The following is a 19,393-nucleotide window of genomic DNA, read 5'->3' on the forward strand; positions in this document are numbered from 1 at the left end:
CATATCCTGGCTAAACGATCTTACATATATTCGCTTGCCGCTTGAAAGGAGTGAAATTCCGCATTACGGTTTCGGAAAGATGTCCATACGTCGTTGTTCGTTTGACGGTACAAATTACCCGGTTTTCTGTTGATATTTTTAACTTAAACTTTAACTTAAACCGACAATTTTCCGAACTTTGTTTACGATTGGCAAGGAGAAAGATTGGCAGCGCTGAATTTAACCGTCAGTTTAAGCAGCATCAGCTGGTCAGCATCAACTCGAGCAGATCCTGGAGACCTCCTGCCGACTGATCTACCGCGTTTACCACAATTTAAACCGCAGATTAAGGTATTGGAAAGAAGAAAATTTGAGGCTTTTCTCAAATTCGTAAATTACTACCAAAGCTATAGTGTAAACAATTACTACCTTGCCCAGCATCCTTGATTGGTTCAGTGCGGGTAGTGAGTTCATTCCGCAAAATTGCCAATTCAAGCAGACAGCAAAACTCGCGGATCTCGACTCCCGAAACCCCGAAGTAAAGTAAACGTGGATTTCGAGCAGTTTCGAAATTTTGACGATTCCTCTCTTGGCGCTTCCTCTCTTGCCCGTCTGTTTCTCGTGTTCTCGTGGTTGTTTTGGTCGCCGCTTTTTTCTTCAAGTGCTAGCACGAGCGACACGATTCTCTTGTTAAATTGCCACACCTTAAGCTGTGCGTACAAACGTTGTGCATCGTTTTAGTTGTGCGTGAAACCAATTTGAACATGGAACGATCAGAATCGGGAGACGAGCAAGCGATCGAAGACGACTGTGGGACGATGAAGCCTGACGCCGCGGAAGAGACATACGACAATTACAATGTTGGGTTGCTGGAAGAATGTGCGAGCGTCCATGGGGCAGGGACACAGCAACCCGCAACAGAGCAACCCAAAAAGGTGAGTCATCGAACGGTACATCTCATGATTCCGGCTGGAAAGTTTCCAATTCGTACCCTGGGTTACGCCGTATCCCGGGCGGCTAGCAAAGCCATAACCTCGGTTTGATAGAGTCTAACCGTGCTTGCCAATGGATCGCATAGCAGCAGTTGGTACGCCGGGTACGCGCTACCTAAAAGGGCATATGACTACTCCAACTATCGCTTCCAGGTTAAGGTGTAACACCAGGGTATGCTGAAGGTATTCCCTAACTTGCTAGCATCCGTTTTGTACCTTCGATACGATACCGATACGAATATTCGGCGTTGTAAATGTCTTTCCGTCTCTCTTTTCTCGTTTTCGGTGATGCTACGCCGGCGGGCGCAATACGAACGAAAACCAGTCGTCGGAAAACGATGACGTCATTGTATGCATTTCGGACTCTGACTCGGAGGACAGTATTTTGGAAGTCGCCTCGGATGAACAAGTGTTTTCCAATTCCGACGAAGTTGACAACGAGCAAGAAGAGGAGAAAGAATCGGAGAATTCTTCGGAAGAGGCCCAGGAGGAGGATTCGGATGTAAGCTTCGATTCTTCCGAAGAGTCCCGGACACAGGATTCGGAAGTGGTATGCTTGGACTCTCCTGATGAAGAGCCCCCGGCACAGGATTCGGATGAAAGCAAGGATTCATTAAATCCAGATTTCTGGAAATGTATTGAAAATTCCAATGACGAAGAAGTGAGCAAACCGACAACTTTTGGTGGGGTGAGTTTTGACCTGACCGGCGACAGCAGCGACGAAGAAACAAACCCAACTGTCGCAGACAAGAGTACAGGTGATTTGCTTTCCGGTGCCGCCAGTGAACAAGTCGCAGTTTCTAACGACGTTAAGGAATCAATGAAAGAGCTGCCGGCCGAGTCTAGTGTAGAAGCGGCAGAATCACAACTACCCAACGAAAAAAAAAATACACCTGTGCCTTCCGGGGATAACGCTGAGCAACAGCGTGATAGTGCCCAATCAACTAAAAATGCAGATATGGGTCGTGTAGTACCATACATTGGAACGACAGGCGGTGATATTAGCGATGGCAACAGTACCGCCGTTATGAAGTATCGTTCCCCAACGCTTGCCAATACATCAGGCAGCATTATGTATCGACAAAGTGGCCTGCCTTTCTGCCGCCGTAACGAGATGCACTACCTGGACAAACTGTTGTCGGCAGTGTATCCGAAATTTCATACAGAGCCAGTGTACACTAAAACCCGCGGTGGTTACGAATACACGCGGCTTCTCCAACTTTACTCGAGAAAAAAGCGTAAAACCAAGCGGGCTGGGGCTTCGTCTAACTCTAGAGATGTCATCCTTAGGTCGCCGTTCTACGAAGGACCAACCCGTTACGGAGGAGCGTCCGCGCTCCGAAGCAGTCGAGACAGTCGAATGTTGCAAGTGCCACTTCCAGTTCGTCAAAGCGCGAATCAGTACCAGCTAACAACTCCTTTGCTGTCATCTACTTCTCAAAGTCTGCAAAACTCCCCACCGGATGAGCCCAACGAACCTCGCCAATCAACAACGAGAACCAACGAGAGCTTCTTGAGGGCTCGATCGTGGAATACACCGTACACAATTGCAAGGCGACCACGTTTCCCAATGAAAGAACTGGTCATACCAACTGTCGGCGAGCTGCTGCAGTACAAAAGGCAGATGCAAATAAATGATAAGCCGCACGAGTTGGAAGAAGTTCGAGATCCCGATACCGAAATGGACACTAGTGAGAACACCTCCTCGGCATATGTCGTTGCCAGCAATATCCAAACACCATCGCCAGCCGACACAGTGAGCACAGCTGGAAAGAGCGATTCGAAGCAAATTACCAAGATAAAACCAGCAGTTACACGGACACGTCCAAGCACTGCCACTAGTGGTAGCGATCTATTTGCGCCCGCACCGCGCCTCGAGCTCCCGAATGTTGCTTTGCCGGGGCTGACCTCGTTGCCGAAATTGGATCTACCACCGGAGTTCTGTTTCGGGCCGGGCTCCTCACAGCCAGCCTGGAAAATGATGAACTCAGTGAACAGCAGTGCCGAAAAGCAGCAGCAGCAGCAGCAACATCATCTACCTTTGGCTACAGTACCTCCTTCCATTTCGTTCCAGTTCATTCATCCCGAGATCCTTGGAAGCTGGACGTTGGATGATATGAATTTAATCTCATTGGACCGACAGTTCGACTTTGTGGGCCCTGTTTCACTGGAAACGGATAGCGTGCTGGGATCCGAAATTTCCATCCAATCGGATTCAGGTCCCTCTACAAAGCTGGTCCCGTTCGCCCAGCTGCCAAAAACAGGAGCCGGTAAATGGGAATGTCCAACCTGCATGGTATTCAACGAACAAACCATCAATCGCTGCGTTGCATGTGATTGCCCGCAGCCGAGAGCTAAGGAAGTGGCAGGATCATCAGCAATGACACCTAATCAATCGTCCGCGGCTACCTCTGCGTCTTTCTATGATTCGAGTCGCTCCACGAAGCTGGTCCCGTTCGCCCAGCTGCCAAAAACAGGAGCCGGTAAATGGGAATGTCCAACCTGCATGGTATTCAACGAGCAAACCATCAATCGCTGCGTTGCATGTGATTGCCCGCAGCCGAGAGCTAAGGAAGTGGCAGGATCATCAGCAATGACACCTAATCAATCGTCCGCGGCTACCTCTGCGTCTTTCTATGATTCGAGTCGCCCCACGAAGCTAGTCCCGTTCGCCCAGCTGCCAAAAACAGGAGCCGGTAAATGGGAATGTCCAACCTGCATGGTATTCAACGAACAAACCATCAATCGCTGCGTTGCATGTGATTGCCCGCAGCCGAGAGCTAAGGAAGTGGCAGGATCATCAGCAATGACACCTAATCAATCGTCCGCGGCTACCTCTGCGTCTTTCTATGATTCGAGTCGCTCCACGAAGCTGGTCCCGTTCGCCCAGCTGCCAAAAACAGGAGCCGGTAAATGGGAATGTCCAACCTGCATGGTATTCAACGAACAAACCATCAATCGCTGCGTTGCATGTGATTGCCCGCAGCCGAGAGCTAAGGAAGTGGCAGGATCATCAGCAATGACAGGTAATCAATGGGAATATTCCAAGTGCCGAACGCGCTACGACGAGGCAGAGATGAAAAATGCGTGTTGTGAGCAGCCGAAACCGTCCACTTCCAAGCAACCCGTAGTAGTCAGCAGTGAGACACCAGAGCAGACCGTTGCATACGCCCCGCTTACACTCTCACCAGCTGGTTTCGAGCGTATGCCGGTAGCAACTGCGGAGATGAAAGAAAGCAATCACATCTTCAGTAAGTGTACATTTGTAGCTCCAACTGAGGGTACCTTTGGTAATGCTGGCAAATTTACGGCAGACAGTCGAACGGCAAACCAAACAAACCTCGGCAACACCAGCGCAATTCGGACATTGCCAACTGTGCCCCACAGCAGTATAACGCCCATCGGTGTAACGGTAAGCAACCTCATCTTCTACTACATCTTCACATCCTTGGTTGGTATTTGAATTGTTTGTGTTTTTTGTTGTTGATGTGACTGTTTGTGTACGAGTGAAATTAATACTAATTGGCGCATTGCTGCTGTTTATCGAGTTGATTTAAAGCATGGTTTGGTGACGGTTGTTTTATTTTAAGTTTATCATCCTTTAACTCTCCTTTTAACATGGCAATGGCAAATCCCATCCACCAGTTTCTTATATTTTCCTTATTACCATTTTCACTAACATTATTGTCAATCGTAATTAGTCTCACTTCAAAAAGGATTACCATTGTATCGTTAACAGGGGGGTTCAAGTTCGAAATATTATGAATTATTTAATTTGTAAATGGTTCATGCAAAAATGGACTGTAAATGATTTCGATTAGGGTTTCAATTAAGCTACCTTATTTACTCCTGGGAATATGTTCTGGTTTATCGGGTGCATCGCTTGTATACTTCTTGTATTGCTACTTGTATACTTTAAATTCACCTGGTTCGCTGGATATTTTAATAATTGGTGATACCTCACCTCTTCCTGGGAATATGGCGCTTCATTGAACAGGCACGTACTGTACCTACAAATCCATCCATTTCGCTGGGTATTGCAGTTATTACTTTTCCAGTGCAACTAATTCCACAGTAACGCAAAGCAGTCACTGCTTTAAACACATATGACCGTCGATGACGCCTGTATACAATCCATACCCTTTTATAATTGACCGAGGATCTTCTGAAGAGTCTATGCTATTCGAAGAAGCTATTGCAAAGAATGATCACTGTGTAATTGTTTACAGGGTTTTTCCATTGCCCCCGTCTTTAAGTTCGGTGATCCCTCAATCCAGAATCCTTCAGTGTAAGTATAAAAAATGGATAAGATGCAAAGAAGAATGAAAACAAGCAAAAATTTTCGCTTTTTCTTGTTATGTTTTTATTCCAAAATTGCGTATTCCATTTCACAGTATGTCCGGAGCACGAACGAAAGCATGATACGAAAATGCCAACCTAACGACACAGCTCCTAAGCACACAGTACAGTATCGATTAACACTACCAAGCAGAAATGCGATTGCGACACCGCTTCCCATTTTTCCGTTTTGTGTGCTTTCATGGGCTTTACTATGAGCATTAACCATTTTTACTTTATTCGTTCGTAGGGCGACGGAGCAGCTACCACATCTGGTAGAGTGCGGGCTCGGCGGAATAGACGGAATGCACGGTATGCGCAGGGTAACCAGCGTCAAACGGGTCAATTTCGCGGAAGGCGATCGCTGGGCGGCAATGTAGTATGGCCCAATGACAAATACCATTGGAGTGCTCATAACAATCAACGGAGTAAGCACGATGATGCAAATGAGAATCCAAAGTAGACCGCTATCACAGAACAATTTACATTTATTAATTATAGGCAGAACAAATAGTAGCAACTTGTGTTCCATTAAATGCCATTTAATGCCACAAAATTGGCAGTAAATCCATCAAAAGTTATAGTTAAAGGTCCAGTGTTACAAGGGAATCTATTTCCTTGTTCCCAGTGAAGAGGCGAAAAATAGATTGTTGGAAGGAGAGAGAGAGCTACGAAAGCTAGCGGTAGGACCAGTAACGCGGTAGGAAAGAAAGCGGAAAATTTGAAATCAACCGAATTCATACATGCTTCATCATAAATTTTGTGAAAATGTACTTTGGATGAAATGAACATAAAATAAATTCTAAACCGTACAGATGGATAGATCGACACGTACTATAATCCATTGGGCTAGTAACATGTTTACGCGTAAACTTAAGACTCGCCAGCAAATGTTTGAGGCCAGATAATCGCTGCAAGCGGTGGGAAAGAAACGTGCCGTACCCAGATTGTCCCTGACCAAAACGGGGATATCGACCAGATTGTTTTCTTGCAGTCATTCCGAGACCCGGTGGCATGGAGCTAAACGGTAAGGAAGAAGGAGATGCAGGGGCTAGTAGTGAGTGCGTAACCTTAACCTCACCTTGCGCATGCAGGTTCAGGGTGCGCAGTGATCCGGGCTGGCATCAATTTTACCGATACCGCGACCATCAGCTTTATGGGTTCCCCGGATTAGATCCAGAGGTGTATTGGGATGTTAGTAGGGAAGCGGAGGAACCCGCAGCATTAGAAAGAGAGAGAGAGAGAGAGAGAGAGAGAGAGAGAGAGCCACCGGTAATGGATAAGCCAAGGTTCACGGTTTGGCTCAGTTTTTAGCACATTGGTGGGAAAGATGGGGGGGTTCGTGCGTGGAGGCGGTTGATAGTTTCTGACGGAGGGACCCTCTGTGCTTCTTGGTCTATGTTTCTGGTCTGGAAGAAGTGTATTCACTGGCTAGCGGCTGCTGCGGGTAACCATTAGCATCTGTCCTCAGCCCCCTCCCCCCGCCCCGCACTCTGCCGTCCGTAGCACGGGGTGACCCTGCTGCCACCCCCGTCTTTCACGGTTAATCTGCACGAATCTTGTCGTCACGCAGAAACCGTCAGAACCGCAGAACGGCGAGGCCGCACGCTGGGTTCCGTGTGGTTGACGAGCGACCCGCGCGACCTACCTCACAACCAAAGTCCTATTAAGGTGTGTGCGTCAACGCATTAAGTTCGGCGTGCGAGTGCAAAGAGTGTGCCACCCGGAACCCCATCGGAAAACAACAACAAAAAGCACCAAGAAACACATTATGCTCGATTCGTCCGCGGGATGCAAGCAAGGGAGAGAGAGAGAGAAAAAGAGAGAGAGAGAGAGAGAGAGAGAGAAAGAGAGGGGGGAGAAGGGGGAAATCACCGACGTCGTCATCGGTGGTCGTGATTCTAGCGCCTTGCAAGCCGGAAGAAGTTGGCGGAAGGGCGTCGTGTTTCGCCGCGGATTTCACGCGTTTGTCGCGAGAGGCGGAGGCAGGAAGCGAAGGCGGACGAACTTCGTTGGCTTCGACGTGGATTTCGGTGCTTTAGCAGCCGCAGAAGGTGAATAGGATTTGGGGGTGGAGGGATGCGGGAGGATGCGAGCTGTTAGAAGCTGCAAGAGCTGCCGTGCCGTGTCGTACCATGCTGGTCCTCTCCTCCTACTCGATCTACCGATCGCCATGACAAATGATGGTCGCGTACAGAATCAACCAACAACAGCAGCTGCAGCAACACCAAACAACCACAACACTACCTGTTGTAAAAGACAAAGAAGGAAATAAAAGAACCAAACCCAAAACACTTGACCATTAAAACGTCGCCATAAACCGCAAAATTTGGTTAGCGACCGTAGCCGTGGCTAGGCTTTAAATGCCGCTTTCATGATGACCAACCACCAGCCAGCCACCTGCTTCTAAAACCGCGCCTCACGTTGTGTAAAACGCAGTAATTGGCCCACTTGGTGGCCTGTGAACCCAGGGTGTTCCTCTCCCTACCTCTTCAACTTCCGGGATTGTGGAGTGTTTTTGTGCGTGTGCCTGTGGCACGGATTCGATCGAAAGGACCTGCAGGTGTATGGTCAAGACATCAGCTGATGATGACGATGATGATGGCGGCGGTGAGACGACCGTTTGCCACCGTTCCTTTTTTGCGTCCGCCATCCTCCGTAAAATCGGGTCAATACTAGCCGTGCGGTTGCATTTGGGGCACGCACCCCCCTAATTCCGGGTCACGCACGCCTACAAGAGTGAGACAAGAGCACTATACTACCTAATGCCACCCGCGAGGGCCTCACATGCAAGCGAACGCAGAAGCTGGGGTCCGATCTTGGCACGTGTGTACCCTAAGAAACCACAATTCGTTGAAGCATTAAATGCGCCTCGTCATTTGCATACAACCGCACCACCATCACCCCCCCCCCCCCCCCCGCCCACCAATACTGGTCCTGCGGCGGTGCGACGGAACTGCGAACGGCCATGACGTCACCGATGGCGCTTCCTTCCATTCCTGCCAATCGTTGCTCTGCGTGTTTTGTGACCACAGCGCATCGCCATTATACTAACCTACCCCCATTAAGCAACCTCAAACCCCTGTGCGCCTTCCTTCTAATTATGCAAAATTTGCAGATTCGCAGGATAGCCAGTAGGGAACCCGGGGAGGGGGGGGGGGTCAGGGGAGTGCGGACACAGGGACGGGACGGGACGGGACTGGACTGGACGGCCGGGTACGTCCAAAACACAAGCGCTGGGCTGTTAGGGGATGGTGATGGCGTGTTCTCCGTTGCACCCCCTTTCTGGAGGCTCTCTAGGAGGAAGAAGAGGAGCATGGGCAGGGGTAGCACGCTGATAGTTATCAAATCAGGTAAGCCGTAGGTAAAGGCAGGGTAGAATGCAAGCTGCACACCGCACAAAACCCCTGCCCCTGCCCCTACCCCTACCAGCACCACATTTAGGTGACTAATTTTATAATATATGGCTGCGCGATACCGTGGCTTATTGGTGTGCTAGAGAGAAGGTGAGAGAGAGAGAGAGAGAGAGAGAGAGAGAGAGAGAGAGAAAGAACAAGAACCAAGCGAAGCTGACGGTTACACAGCAAGGGGCGCGTGATGGGGTGGGTTTGTGGGGGTGGGGGGTTAGTGGAGGCTCGCTGTTAGAGCAATTCGTGAGGCGCTTCTTTTGCGCCTCCATCGCGTCCTCGCCGCCGCCGCCGCCATCGCCGCCGCCATCGTCTCGTCGTTAGGCACCTCAAGCGCAACCCGCAGGTGGTGGTCGATAGTCGTGGTGGTCGCCGAGGCTCGTCATCGGTCGGTGGTGGTCGTCGTCGTCGTCGTGGTGGTCGTCGTCATCGTCGTCGTCGTCGTCGTCGGCGTCGTCGTCGTGCTTGTTGTAGAATGGCTCGAACAGGTGGAGAGGGTGCGCGCGGCACTATGCGGCCTGGTCGTAGCGCGCGACAAGGTAATGCTGAGGTGAGTAGAATATTTATAAACGGGACGGAAGCATAACTAGACCACCAGTTACCGTTCGGAAACGGCCGCACGCGGAATAGCGCCAAAACCAGCCAATCTTGCCAACCAACCAGCCAGCCAGCCAGCCAGCCAGCCATCATCCATCATCTCAAGCAGAAGCGTAGAAGAAGAGATCACCCCGCGACACACACAGCCGTAAATTACCACCCTTCCCTTCGTGCGTGCCGGAGTGTGCGTTGTGTTCCGAATAGCGCGCGCTTATCAGTGGCCACCGGCGACCGTCTTATCGTACCGCCCCAACCATTACTCTCGGTAGTGCTCCAGTTAAGATCCCATCTACTAACCCGTCCGAGGTCCTGTCAATCAAACGCGCACCGCGCATCACACTCCGCTTTGGTTTTCGGGCGCCTCCGAAGCCTCCGATCCCGAAACAGTCCACATCTTCGATCCGCTCCGGTGCTCCGGGCGAGTGCTATCTAACCAATCTTGCGCCCATCGGGAAAACCATTGTTAGTCCTCGCTCGTGTGCCTCCGTGTGCGTGCAACCGAACAACCGATCAATCAATCGCCTGAAAAGTGCAGGATGTCTCATCAGCGCATCACCAACATCCCGCGCCGCCAGGCCATACCGATACTGTACACCCGTGGTACGCACTACGAAGTCGGCTACGATGTGGTAAGTGGACAGACAGCGATCGCGATCCTTAATATGGCCGGCCCATTACTCTCTCTCTCTCTCTCTCACTGTCTACTGCGACCAACACTCCATCCAGCACGTTATACACAAAACGCAAGGCAAAAACAATAGGGAATCATTAAAAAAAAACAACAACAACAAAAACAAATACTTCTACGACCCCTAGACGTAGGTCAGGAGGTGGGCCAGACAGAGCCGGCCAGACAGCGAGACGACCTGGCCTGGTATGCGCGCGCGCGCGCACGGCTCGTGTTCTGGCCTCGACACCAGACACCACCGCGGATGGCGTGTTTGACTTTTTAATGTTTTTTGCTCTGCGATGGCCGCGGGGCGGTGGAATGCCAATCGCCAATCAATCGGTCGTCTTCTGGGGCCCACCCCATCTCAAGTGACCGCGGACGGGCTGCTGCTTCATTCCAGCTTGTCTCTCTCTCGGTGTTGTGCCAGCGATCGTTATCAGAGGTCACCGGCAACATCACACTGGTGGCTGCACAGCTGTGCAAACGATGGCGAGCGTAAGCGGATGGACGTGACTGTTCGGCGCCCTCCCTTCTACCGCCTTAATCCTCATCGCTCCTAGTCGTAGAGTGTTATCGCACCTGATGGAGCACCCCCAGCATACGCTTGTCGTCTTACAAACAACATCGCTCATTCAAGATCCACCCCGTCGTAAAGAGAAAGAGAGAGAGAAAGAGATGGCTTGGTTGACTGATTCTAACGCACCTTTCCGTCGTATTCCCTTTACCATTCCGGCACCGCACAACCTCCCCCCAGGGTCGTACGTTTGGCGCGATCATCAAGAATTTTCTGCAACTGTCCGGTCCGCTAAACGAGTCTTATCTACCGCTGTACAACACCGACGAGGGTCGTAAGTAGAGCGTACGCGCCGCATTTTCCAGCAGCCACCGTTCTGAATCTATCTATCTATCTTCTTCTTCTTCTTCCTCGTTTGTAGGTAAGGTGTACAATGCCACACTGGAGAGCGTGAAGCGATCGTTCCCGCAGTACATCCGCGAGCTCGAGGGTACGGCTGACGGAGCCCAGGTCGAGTTCCATAAGGTATAAGAGGGTATGGCTGACGGAGCCCGCCATAAGCCATAGTGGGGTGGTACTAATGCTATTAGTGTATCCCGCCGGCCAGCCGTGGGCCAACCAAATCCGATTAGCCGGGGGAATGGGAATGGTAACTTACGTAAAACGTGGTCGTTGCACTGTGTGGTGTACTTCATACGCCCAGAGCGAACGGGGCCAACAATCGATCGACCGGAAGTAGGGAACCCGGGACCCGGCCGGGGAGGGTGGGATTAATATCCTGTGCCACCTCGACACATTAACGAAACCAATTGCGCGCCCCCTTTCCCTTCCAGCTGTTTCTGCTGCATCTGGACGAGATCCTGCCGGTTGCGGTCGATGGTACCAACAGCATCAATCAACCGATCGGCTGCTCCACGATCTGCGTGAACGAACCAGACTGCGTGAGTATGCGGAAAAAACCCCCCCGACCGAATGGCCGATAAATGGCGGACGGCGATTTTGAATTCTAATACCGTTGACTGACTTGTTTGGGGGGGTGTTTTGTATTTGTTTTTTTTTTTTTGGATGGGATTGGTTCTGCGGGGACGACACAGGAAATACTAGCTCACACCGAAGATGCGCTGTCGGAGGTGCTGAACCACTACTACTTCGTGTCGGCGCACATCGTTTCGGATAGCCCACAGGGTAAGTATAATGTGATCGAGGAGCGGTTCACCTCGCTGTGCTACGCGGGTCACCTGCCGGGCTACACGATGAACTACAACCACCACGGGCTGGTGTTCTCGATAAACACGCTCAGCGCCCGGACGTTGGTCAGCGGCAAAACGCGTACGTATGGTGTCCCCGTCGACGACGACGACGACGACGACGACGGCGGCGATGTTACCGCGCTTCATCTGCCTCTCACCCACTCTCACAGCTCGCCACTTCATCACGCGCGCTCTGCTGTCGGCCGAGAACTTCATTCAAGCACAACAGATTCTGCGCGATCACGGCGTGGGGGCCGCCGATGGATGTTCGATCAATATGACGTTCCTGGGGTAAGAAGATCTCGCTCGATCCCCTGCCTGCACTGCCTCCGCGGCTCCGCGCCACTCCACACTCTGATCTACTGCTCTTCGTTTTTGCTTGGCTTTCCTTCGCCTACGCGGCGCAACAGACAGGAGGGGGACCGGTTGTTCCACAACGCCGAGATGGGCCCGGCGACGGTGGGCGCGGACCAGTCGCACCTGAACATCTTCACCGCCAGCCCGGGCGAGTGCATCATCCACGCGAACAAGTACCTACGGCTGCCGGTGCCGGAGGTGAACGGGCTGATCATCGACTCGAGCATCGAGCGGATGAAGACGTTCGGTTGCTTCCAGGCGCCCAAGACCGTGCACGACGTGATTAAGATGCTGGGCGACACCAGCGCTCGGGAGCACACGGTGTTCCGCGAGAACGGACCGAAGGATGTCATCAAGACGGTTTGCGTCGGCATCTTCGACTGCATCAAGCGCACCTGGACGCTCTACTCGGACAATCCCAAGTTCAATGCGCCGCTCGTGGTATTGCCGCTGACGCTGAGGGAGCAGTAGACGCCCCGACCGGGCGGTCACCCGTACTCCCCCTGTCGGTACTCGCCCAACGTACCCACCACTTGTTACTTATTTATTGTGCACCCTGCCTATTGTGTACCGCCAGTATTGCTCCCCCCCCCCCCCCCCCCCCAACAACCGGGTTGAAAGGGATTTTGTGTCCCTTCGAACACTAAGCCATCGGTATATAGGGCCCGAAGCCCGAACTTTGTTTTCTTCTTCGAATCTCACTTTTCTCACGTGTGTCCTCCTCCAGCTCAACACGCCGCGCATGCACATCCCCCCCCCCCATTATCTAGAGCATAGGGGAGGACGGTGGCGACTAATACGAGCTAATCCTCGACCCCCTTTTACGCCCCCCCCCCCCCCCCCCCCCCCACCATCCAACGTGACAGTGGCAACGAGATGCGAAAGGAAACGAGAAGGAGAGAAGGTCTGATGTCATTCCACGATCAATTGCTTCCCACGAAATTCAAATGGCAACGAACCAAGCACTAAAAGCAGAAATAAACTGAAATGGAAAAACGATAACACGCAGCAGCGGTTTAAGCGGTTGTAGGTAGCGGGCGCGCGCGCGCGCTGAGTGAGTAACGGTAGCCGGCAGGGGTACCAGCATCAGGCATCACGATCACGCGCTCATTAACATGAAACGCCGGGGATTGGCTTTGCCGTGGCACTAGCGTCGTCACTAGCGCTCGGCTGCCACTGCCGTCTTCCGCGGAGCAAGGTAATCTACTTTGTAGCATTATGCATACCGGAGCAGCTTATTGATCCGCAGCAGTACTAGATCACGAAACGAAAAACCAGCACGGGAAGAAAAAAAAACACAGCATTACGAAAAAAAAAAACAAATATAGCGCAAAGGTGTACCAGGGCTGGTGTTGCAGAGCGTTAGCCTGATTCTTCCGTGGCTGGGTATTTATTTACTTTTAATTACCGCTCGAAGCTCATGTCGAAGCGTTTATCGTCGGGCTTGGATTGCGGACGGAATCGCAAGATACGAACGGTTGCGCGCGACCCACATCTTCGCGCCGGCTGATGATTGATGAATGGAACGTACACCGATGCTGAGTGTCGAGGTCGGATCTTTACGGTGCTGCCATTGAAATCGAGACCTGTCCCGGGCCCTTCGGCAGTGTCAAGGTTACCCTACCGCTGCCATCCTTTTTCGTGCATTCCGCGTTTCTACTCGACGCCGTTCGCGTTGTCTTAGGCGATTTACATTTTCGAAGGAAATCAACGACTCGAAGGAATGCAAGCGTGGTGGAGTGAGCGCGATATGGTGTGGTGGTTACGGTTTGATACGGTGCCCATAGGTTTCTAGTGTATCGCGAGATAGTTTTGAGGGGGGGCTATTATTCGGTAATACGCGTACACACATCTACATCACCAAGGTCACCGATCTGCCTAATGACCCCTTGGAGTCGGACACGATCATTGGATGGATTTCGTTTAATTACTCACAACCCCGGTCGATTACTACGCAATTTAGCTCGTCTATCTTCACAGTAATCATCGAGTTAGATCGTAATAGACAGCGATAAAGACCCCCACCTCACCCGAAACGTACTAGTATTCAGACGACAGAAGTAGGCCAAAACGATCACGGGTGCTCAGATCGATCGCGGAATCATTAGTAATGAGATGATATAAATGCAAAGTTACAAGGCCGCGATAGCGCATCGATATGGGCCCGTCGCAATTGGCTAATTTATCTTTTTTTTCAATTAAAATGAGAAGAGTGTATGGTTACAGTATAATAAAAAAAAAGAGATTCATTTACATGTATTTCTGCGGGCGATACACGGTAGGGCATGTACTAAATCTACCTATACGCTGGACGGCAACGAGTGAGTAGGAATGTGACGTTACAGTTAGTGTACTCTTTAGTATTATTCTGCATTCCTCCAAAAGGCACATTCTTGGCTTCATCGGTTTCATTCGCTGGTGTGGATTGTACGTTGCTACTACGATCAACAATGCAATACGGTGCGAACAACAAACACGACCAACACGGATCCCAGCAGCATTAGTGAGGAGGTGAGCGCCGCGGGAGCATCACTCTGTAAGTAGTACAATTACAACAAACACCACACGCATTGAGCAAACATGGACGACCGGGCGGACGATGTTATCTTGGATGTGGTGGGTAGTATTTAAAATCGACTTACGATGACATAGTAGTTGCAGCGATCACCCAAGCAGCAAGCGGAGCAGGTCCAGTCCTCGTACCAGATGTGCGTGCAGTAGGGCATGTGCTTGGTCCTGATGCGCTGGCATATTTCCTTTTTCGCGCACCGCTTCGAAACGTAGAACTGCTTCTGGGCGCCCAGCGAGAAGTAGGGCGTGCTGCCCCACCTGATCTCGGTCAGACAGGCATCCTCGCCCTGCTCGCAGATGCGCACCGTGTTCAGGCACTTGTCGGTGTTCCCGGTTTGGTTCGAGCAAACGTAGCATTCGTGGGCATTAGCTGGAAAGAGCAGCAAGCACATAGCACACAGGGTGAGCACATCGGTGTAACCGGGTACATTGCAGTATCGATACCCGCCTTCCTGTCCCGAGCATGCTGCTGCGGAACGGGGGACAGATCTGTTTGGCTTGTTGACGCCACCCTGCATCGATGACGCACCCCACCCCATAGTACGCTTTGGCGAAATACTCACAGGTACCGATCAGCGCTACGAGAAGCAATATTGAGGCCACAAGCGCGGAGTAATCCATTTTTGTAAGGAAGCCCTTTTTGATGAAATCGCCAACACTTCGTTAAACCTAATTAAACCGAAGCTACCGAATGTGGATGGAAAGGCAGGCACTCGTTTACATAAAACTCCACAGGACACCACAAACAAAATTGCCCGTTTGACAGGTAGGATGCCCCACCCGCAAGGGGCACACCCTTTTCCAACAAAAATAGAACGTCCCATACAGCATAACTTCATGTAGCAAGCTGAGGTGAAAGGTGCGAACGCTGCTTACGAGACGGCTGTAGGCGCAACGGCACCGGACGATAGCAGGGGGCACGTAATCAGCGATTTCTTTCGGTAATGCATTATCGGCTGCAACGGCGCATTCGATTCGGTTCGTATCCTGCGGTTCATCGAATCCTTTTTTTCCATTATTCGCGCTTGACAGCGATGTGTGAAAACATAAGCGGACTAGCTGTCAACGGCCTGCCCGTTTGACATTCGCTGCAAGAAGCTCAGTTGAAAATAAGCCAAGAACAATGGAATAAGAAGAGCGGAAGGGCGCTGACACGATATCGCTTGCCGTCGCAGTTTGCACACCTTTTCGCCTGAGTTTCGTGATATATTCGTTTTCCGGACCGGTGTGCACGTTCCATCCCCGTTTCGTGCCCCGTTTCGATTCTGTTAGTAATTTTCAGTTAGGCCATTCACTGGGGTTGAACTTCCGGTGCTTTCATCTGCGCGATTGTGCAGTAATCATTTCAGCGGAGCAGACAGCAAGTGTGGATACCCCGTTCGGATCGCAGCGCCAAGGTAACTCGTGGTTATAGCACCGCGATTCGATCCGCGATCGCTGTTCATCCATAGCAACCCGTAGGTGAGTTTGACTGTCGCCCCGTATCGGGTGCTGCTCTCGTACAGGCGGTACCATGAATTACGGCTTTTTCTTCTCTTGCAGATCATTTTCAGATAGAAAAAGACAAAAGATAATGGCGTTTGGGCTGTTGCGCTCATTATTGACGGCGACATTGTCCCGGTGACTATGTCGTAATGCGCGATATCAAGACACAGGCGCTTGACGAAAAGTGTCCCACCACTTAAATTCGCGCAGAATAAATCGGGAAAAGTCATTCCCCAAGCGCTATTCTACGCCACCTCGAGCGAATCGGGCAATGGTTGCTGGGCAATCCGGGTTTCTTGTGAATCTCGTAGAGCAATCTGCATAGAAGATGTCATAGTATGGACCTTTAATTTTTTGTTTTGCTTGTTTTTATTTTTTCTGCAATTCAGCTTTGCGGAACCGCCTAGTACCCACTAGGTTCGCCTCGAAACAGTGATCTTTAAACAGCTTGTCAAGCAAACTGCTCGTAAAGGTTAAACTTGTTGAGTAAAGCGGAAGGTCAAATGGCTTCAAGTGATCGGTTATCCACTGAGCCCATCAAGCTATCTCACCGATCCCGAAAGCGCGTTCGAGAGGTAAAACGAAAGGCGAGGCCAGGTGAGTTTCACTTACAGTTTCAATACAATCGTAACCTATAATGATTCTACTTGTCCTACAAAGGAAGAGAGAGAGAGAGAGAGAGCAGTTCAGTTTGATTCGTTTAGATTCAACGGATGAAAGTCCGTCTTTGTTCCCATCAGCAGCAATTTCATCGTTTGACCTTTTACTCGCACCTGATTACAGAACTTTCGGATTCATCGGCATGGGTTCAGCTGGAGTATCATAAAACGTTCGATACATTTCGCCACTTCGAGGATAACGTTGAGCGAATTCATGTGGGCAAAGTTAGTCCGAATGAGTTCATTGAGCGGTTCGAACGCATATATCAACCGGTAGTTATCGAAGGCATGCAGGAAGGATGGAAGGCCGAACACAAGTGGACGCTGGAACGGCTTGCCAAGAAGTATCGCAATCAAAATTTCAAATGTGGCGAAGATAATGACGGCTATAGTGTGAAAATGAAAATGAAATATTACGTCGAGTACATGCGCACGACTTCGGATGATAGTCCCTTGTATATTTTTGATAGCAGCTTTGGCGAGGTATGGATGCCAGACTAGAACCTGGTTTTGCTTTGCTATGATCATAACTTTCTGATTCCTTCCACAGCATCACCGCCGGCGCAAGCTTTTGGAAGACTACGAGGTTCCTGTCTATTTTAGAGATGATCTGTTCAAGCATGTTGGGGAGGAGCGCCGCCCGCCGTATAGATGGTTTGTAATGGGACCAGCACGTTCCGGCACCGGAATACATATCGATCCCCTCGGTACCAGCGCTTGGAATGCGCTCGTGCATGGCCATAAGCGATGGTGTCTGTTCCCCACGCATACACCGAAAGAATTGCTTAAGGTTACTGGTTCCATCGGAGGGAAGCAGCGTGACGAAGCAATCACCTGGTTTAGCCTCATTTACCCTCGAACGAAGCGCATCGATTGGCCAAGTGATTGCAAACCGGTTAGTGCATATCATTCGGACACCTCTGTCAAACTGATCATTACACAGGACGCCCCGTTACTTCTTTTTCTAGCTGGAAATACTTCAGAAGCCGGGTGAAACGGTGTTCGTACCGGGTGGCTGGTGGCACGTGGTCCTTAACCTCGACGATACGGTTGCCGTGACGCAAAACTTTTGCAGTCGTACTAATTTCCCCGTCGTTTGGCATAAAACTGTGCGCGGTCGGCCGAAGCTGTCCAACAAATGGTTTAAAATGCTGCAAGTGTTCGAGCCAGAGTTGGCTAAAATTGCATCGGATATGGATCTTGCCCAGGGCACTGGTGTTGCGTCCGACAGCTCGAGCAACTCTAGCTCATCGTCTTCCAGCTCGAGCAGTGACGAAAGTGATACTAACTCGAACACCGACAGCGGCCAAGAGTCAATTTCGGCACACAAGCTTAAGAAGCGCCGAAAAGAGGAAGAGACTGAGCAAGCCATGGCTTGATTGTTGCCTTCCTCTGCTTCCGCTGTACCTCCAGTGTGTATCCAGGTGGTGCAGGAGGGTTCGTGACAAATAGTTTGTAATTAAATTGCGCACTTTATTTGTTCAGTTGAGGAAGCGATTAGCCCAAAGTACGAATTGGCTACCGATCAATGGCAATCATTTTTGCTTTTGCTAAAAATAAGGCTCACTCAAATGGAAATTCGGGTTATTTGACTAGGTGGTAGCTCACGGTCGCGTGTAGCTGTAGCTTTGCATCCGCTTCCTACAATCAGTCCGCCAATATGGAAACCAATTTTGAGATTTTGAATTTCGTGCGTAGGATATTAAACATTTCAGTGTGTTGTTTAAGTTATTGGAGGGTATTTAAACCAAAAACATACAAATTTAACTAATACTTGCACGGTTGATATAGATAATTCGGCGGGGAATACTGTGCCTTTAGCGGAATGTAGGCAAATAAGAAGACGAACGAATTCATGGATGTGTGAATTAGTTGATCGCATAGCATAACGAGCAGTATGAGTTCTTATCCCGCAAAGAGCTGTATTCCTGTAGCAAACATGTGGTGCAGGTATTTAGAGTAAGGCATTCTAAATACTAGCAGCAAACGTTTGCTGCAGGAATTTGAGATCATTCATAGTAGAACGAATCAGCCTGGTTTTCTTACGGAAAGGTTGTGTCGAGGGCATTAGTGGATTAGTGATATCCAGCGGAAATAGTTATGGATAGGTCGCCTCACCGACGAGAATGTAAAGTAGGAATTTTTGAGAAACAGGGACAGTTTCAAACAGGTTAATGGGACTGATGTATGCGGTTGTCATTAGACCACCCAAAAGCTCATTCAGTATATTAACATACAGCTATATACTCAATTTAAAAAAAATTAAAAAAAAACATCTAAGAATAGTCTAGGATGCCGCTCTGACGGCATTCGAAACACGAAGGTTCCAAACTAAGCTTAGGAATATCGCCAAGAACAGCCCGCTGAGGTTGCCAATAACAGGACCGGGTAAAGATTGCAGAGGGGTTTTTATTGCTATCGCGGCACAAACCCTACTGCGGCTTCTGGTACCATATAGTAGCAAAATGAAGTATTTATATAATAAAGCGAAAACATGTATGGACTCTTCAGCGTTCAGCGTACGAGAAAAATAAATCGAAGGTGAACGGATTGACGAATGGACTGAAATGGCAC

The 19,393-nt window shown here is 50.2% G+C and overlaps 4 protein-coding genes across 18 annotated transcripts; 3 read left to right on the top strand and 1 right to left on the bottom strand.

The window, feature by feature from the left end:
* The first annotated feature begins 597 nt into the window (after nt 1-597).
* LOC126580977 (nuclear pore complex protein Nup153) lies at nt 598-6,121 on the top strand. 11 transcript variants are annotated; one of them, XR_007609133.1, is made up of 5 exons: nt 615-914; nt 1,297-4,222; nt 4,290-4,383; nt 5,201-5,259; nt 5,560-5,638. XR_007609133.1 is itself a non-coding variant. In XM_050244379.1 (5 exons), exons 1-4 carry the CDS (start codon nt 744-746, stop codon nt 5,687-5,689), a joined length of 3,447 nt encoding a protein of 1,148 aa, XP_050100336.1. In that variant the 5' UTR covers nt 615-743; the 3' UTR covers nt 5,690-5,737; nt 5,811-6,121. The 11 variants fall into 11 exon arrangements, 9 of the variants coding, with proteins under 9 accessions (XP_050100311.1, XP_050100336.1, XP_050100360.1 ...); XR_007609134.1 differs by lacking the exon at nt 5,560-5,638 and adding an exon at nt 5,366-5,430; XM_050244379.1 differs by adding an exon at nt 5,811-6,121 and having other exon boundaries at nt 1,297-4,383; nt 5,560-5,737.
* A 3,019-nt stretch (nt 6,122-9,140) lies between these two features.
* LOC126570075 (uncharacterized) lies at nt 9,141-13,106 on the top strand. The gene is made up of 7 exons (XM_050227568.1): nt 9,141-9,942; nt 10,738-10,831; nt 10,919-11,022; nt 11,331-11,438; nt 11,592-11,826; nt 11,918-12,038; nt 12,158-13,106. Exons 1-7 carry the CDS (start codon nt 9,850-9,852, stop codon nt 12,573-12,575), a joined length of 1,173 nt encoding a protein of 390 aa, XP_050083525.1. The 5' UTR covers nt 9,141-9,849; the 3' UTR covers nt 12,576-13,106.
* Nucleotides 13,107-14,337: 1,231 nt separating this feature from the next.
* On the bottom strand, nt 14,338-15,447 carry LOC126570082 (uncharacterized). The gene is made up of 3 exons (XM_050227581.1): nt 15,239-15,447; nt 14,747-15,045; nt 14,338-14,638 (listed from the first exon to the last, which is right to left on the bottom strand). The coding sequence occupies exons 1-3, from the start codon at nt 15,294-15,296 to the stop codon at nt 14,549-14,551; spliced, it is 447 nt and encodes a 148-aa protein (XP_050083538.1). The 5' UTR covers nt 15,297-15,447; the 3' UTR covers nt 14,338-14,548.
* Nucleotides 14,992-19,329, top strand: LOC126570057 (bifunctional arginine demethylase and lysyl-hydroxylase PSR). Of its 5 annotated transcripts, none has more exons than XM_050227555.1 (5): nt 14,992-15,077; nt 16,550-16,757; nt 16,944-17,302; nt 17,370-17,714; nt 17,788-19,329. In XM_050227555.1, exons 2-5 carry the CDS (start codon nt 16,664-16,666, stop codon nt 18,196-18,198), a joined length of 1,209 nt encoding a protein of 402 aa, XP_050083512.1. In that variant the 5' UTR covers nt 14,992-15,077; nt 16,550-16,663; the 3' UTR covers nt 18,199-19,329. The 5 variants fall into 5 exon arrangements, with proteins under 5 accessions (XP_050083512.1, XP_050083503.1, XP_050083483.1 ...); XM_050227546.1 differs by lacking the exon at nt 14,992-15,077 and adding an exon at nt 15,109-15,240; XM_050227526.1 differs by lacking the exon at nt 14,992-15,077 and adding an exon at nt 15,797-16,136.
* Nucleotides 19,330-19,393: the final 64 nt, after the last annotated feature.

The sequence above is a fragment of the Anopheles aquasalis genome, chromosome X (genome assembly GCF_943734665.1).
Source record: "Anopheles aquasalis chromosome X, idAnoAquaMG_Q_19, whole genome shotgun sequence".
NCBI lineage: Eukaryota > Metazoa > Arthropoda > Insecta > Diptera > Culicidae > Anopheles > Anopheles aquasalis.

Excerpts from the sequence above, each read along its gene's own strand:
- LOC126580977 (XM_050244354.1), top strand. The coding sequence starts at position 744 with ATGGAACGATCAGAATCGGGAGACGAGCAAGCGATCGAAGACGACTGT. Across the intron at positions 4,384-5,559 it reads TAACGCCCATCGGTGTAACG|GGCGACGGAGCAGCTACCAC; the intron begins GTAAGCAACCTC and ends ATTCGTTCGTAG. Across the intron at positions 5,738-5,810 it reads TGCTCATAACAATCAACGGA|GCAGAACAAATAGTAGCAAC; the intron begins GTAAGCACGATG and ends TATTAATTATAG.
- LOC126570075 (XM_050227568.1), top strand. The coding sequence starts at position 9,850 with ATGTCTCATCAGCGCATCACCAACATCCCGCGCCGCCAGGCCATACCG. Across the intron at positions 10,832-10,918 it reads GTACAACACCGACGAGGGTC|GTAAGGTGTACAATGCCACA; the intron begins GTAAGTAGAGCG and ends CCTCGTTTGTAG. Across the intron at positions 11,439-11,591 it reads GCGTGAACGAACCAGACTGC|GAAATACTAGCTCACACCGA; the intron begins GTGAGTATGCGG and ends GGGACGACACAG.
- LOC126570082 (XM_050227581.1), bottom strand. The coding sequence starts at position 15,296 with ATGGATTACTCCGCGCTTGTGGCCTCAATATTGCTTCTCGTAGCGCTG. Across the intron at positions 15,046-15,238 it reads CGTAGCGCTGATCGGTACCT|CTAATGCCCACGAATGCTAC; the intron begins GTGAGTATTTCG and ends TGCTCTTTCCAG. Across the intron at positions 14,639-14,746 it reads GCTGCAACTACTATGTCATC|AGTGATGCTCCCGCGGCGCT; the intron begins GTAAGTCGATTT and ends TACTACTTACAG.
- LOC126570057 (XM_050227555.1), top strand. The coding sequence starts at position 16,664 with ATGGCTTCAAGTGATCGGTTATCCACTGAGCCCATCAAGCTATCTCAC. Across the intron at positions 16,758-16,943 it reads AAAACGAAAGGCGAGGCCAG|AACTTTCGGATTCATCGGCA; the intron begins GTGAGTTTCACT and ends ACCTGATTACAG. Across the intron at positions 17,715-17,787 it reads GGCCAAGTGATTGCAAACCG|CTGGAAATACTTCAGAAGCC; the intron begins GTTAGTGCATAT and ends TTCTTTTTCTAG.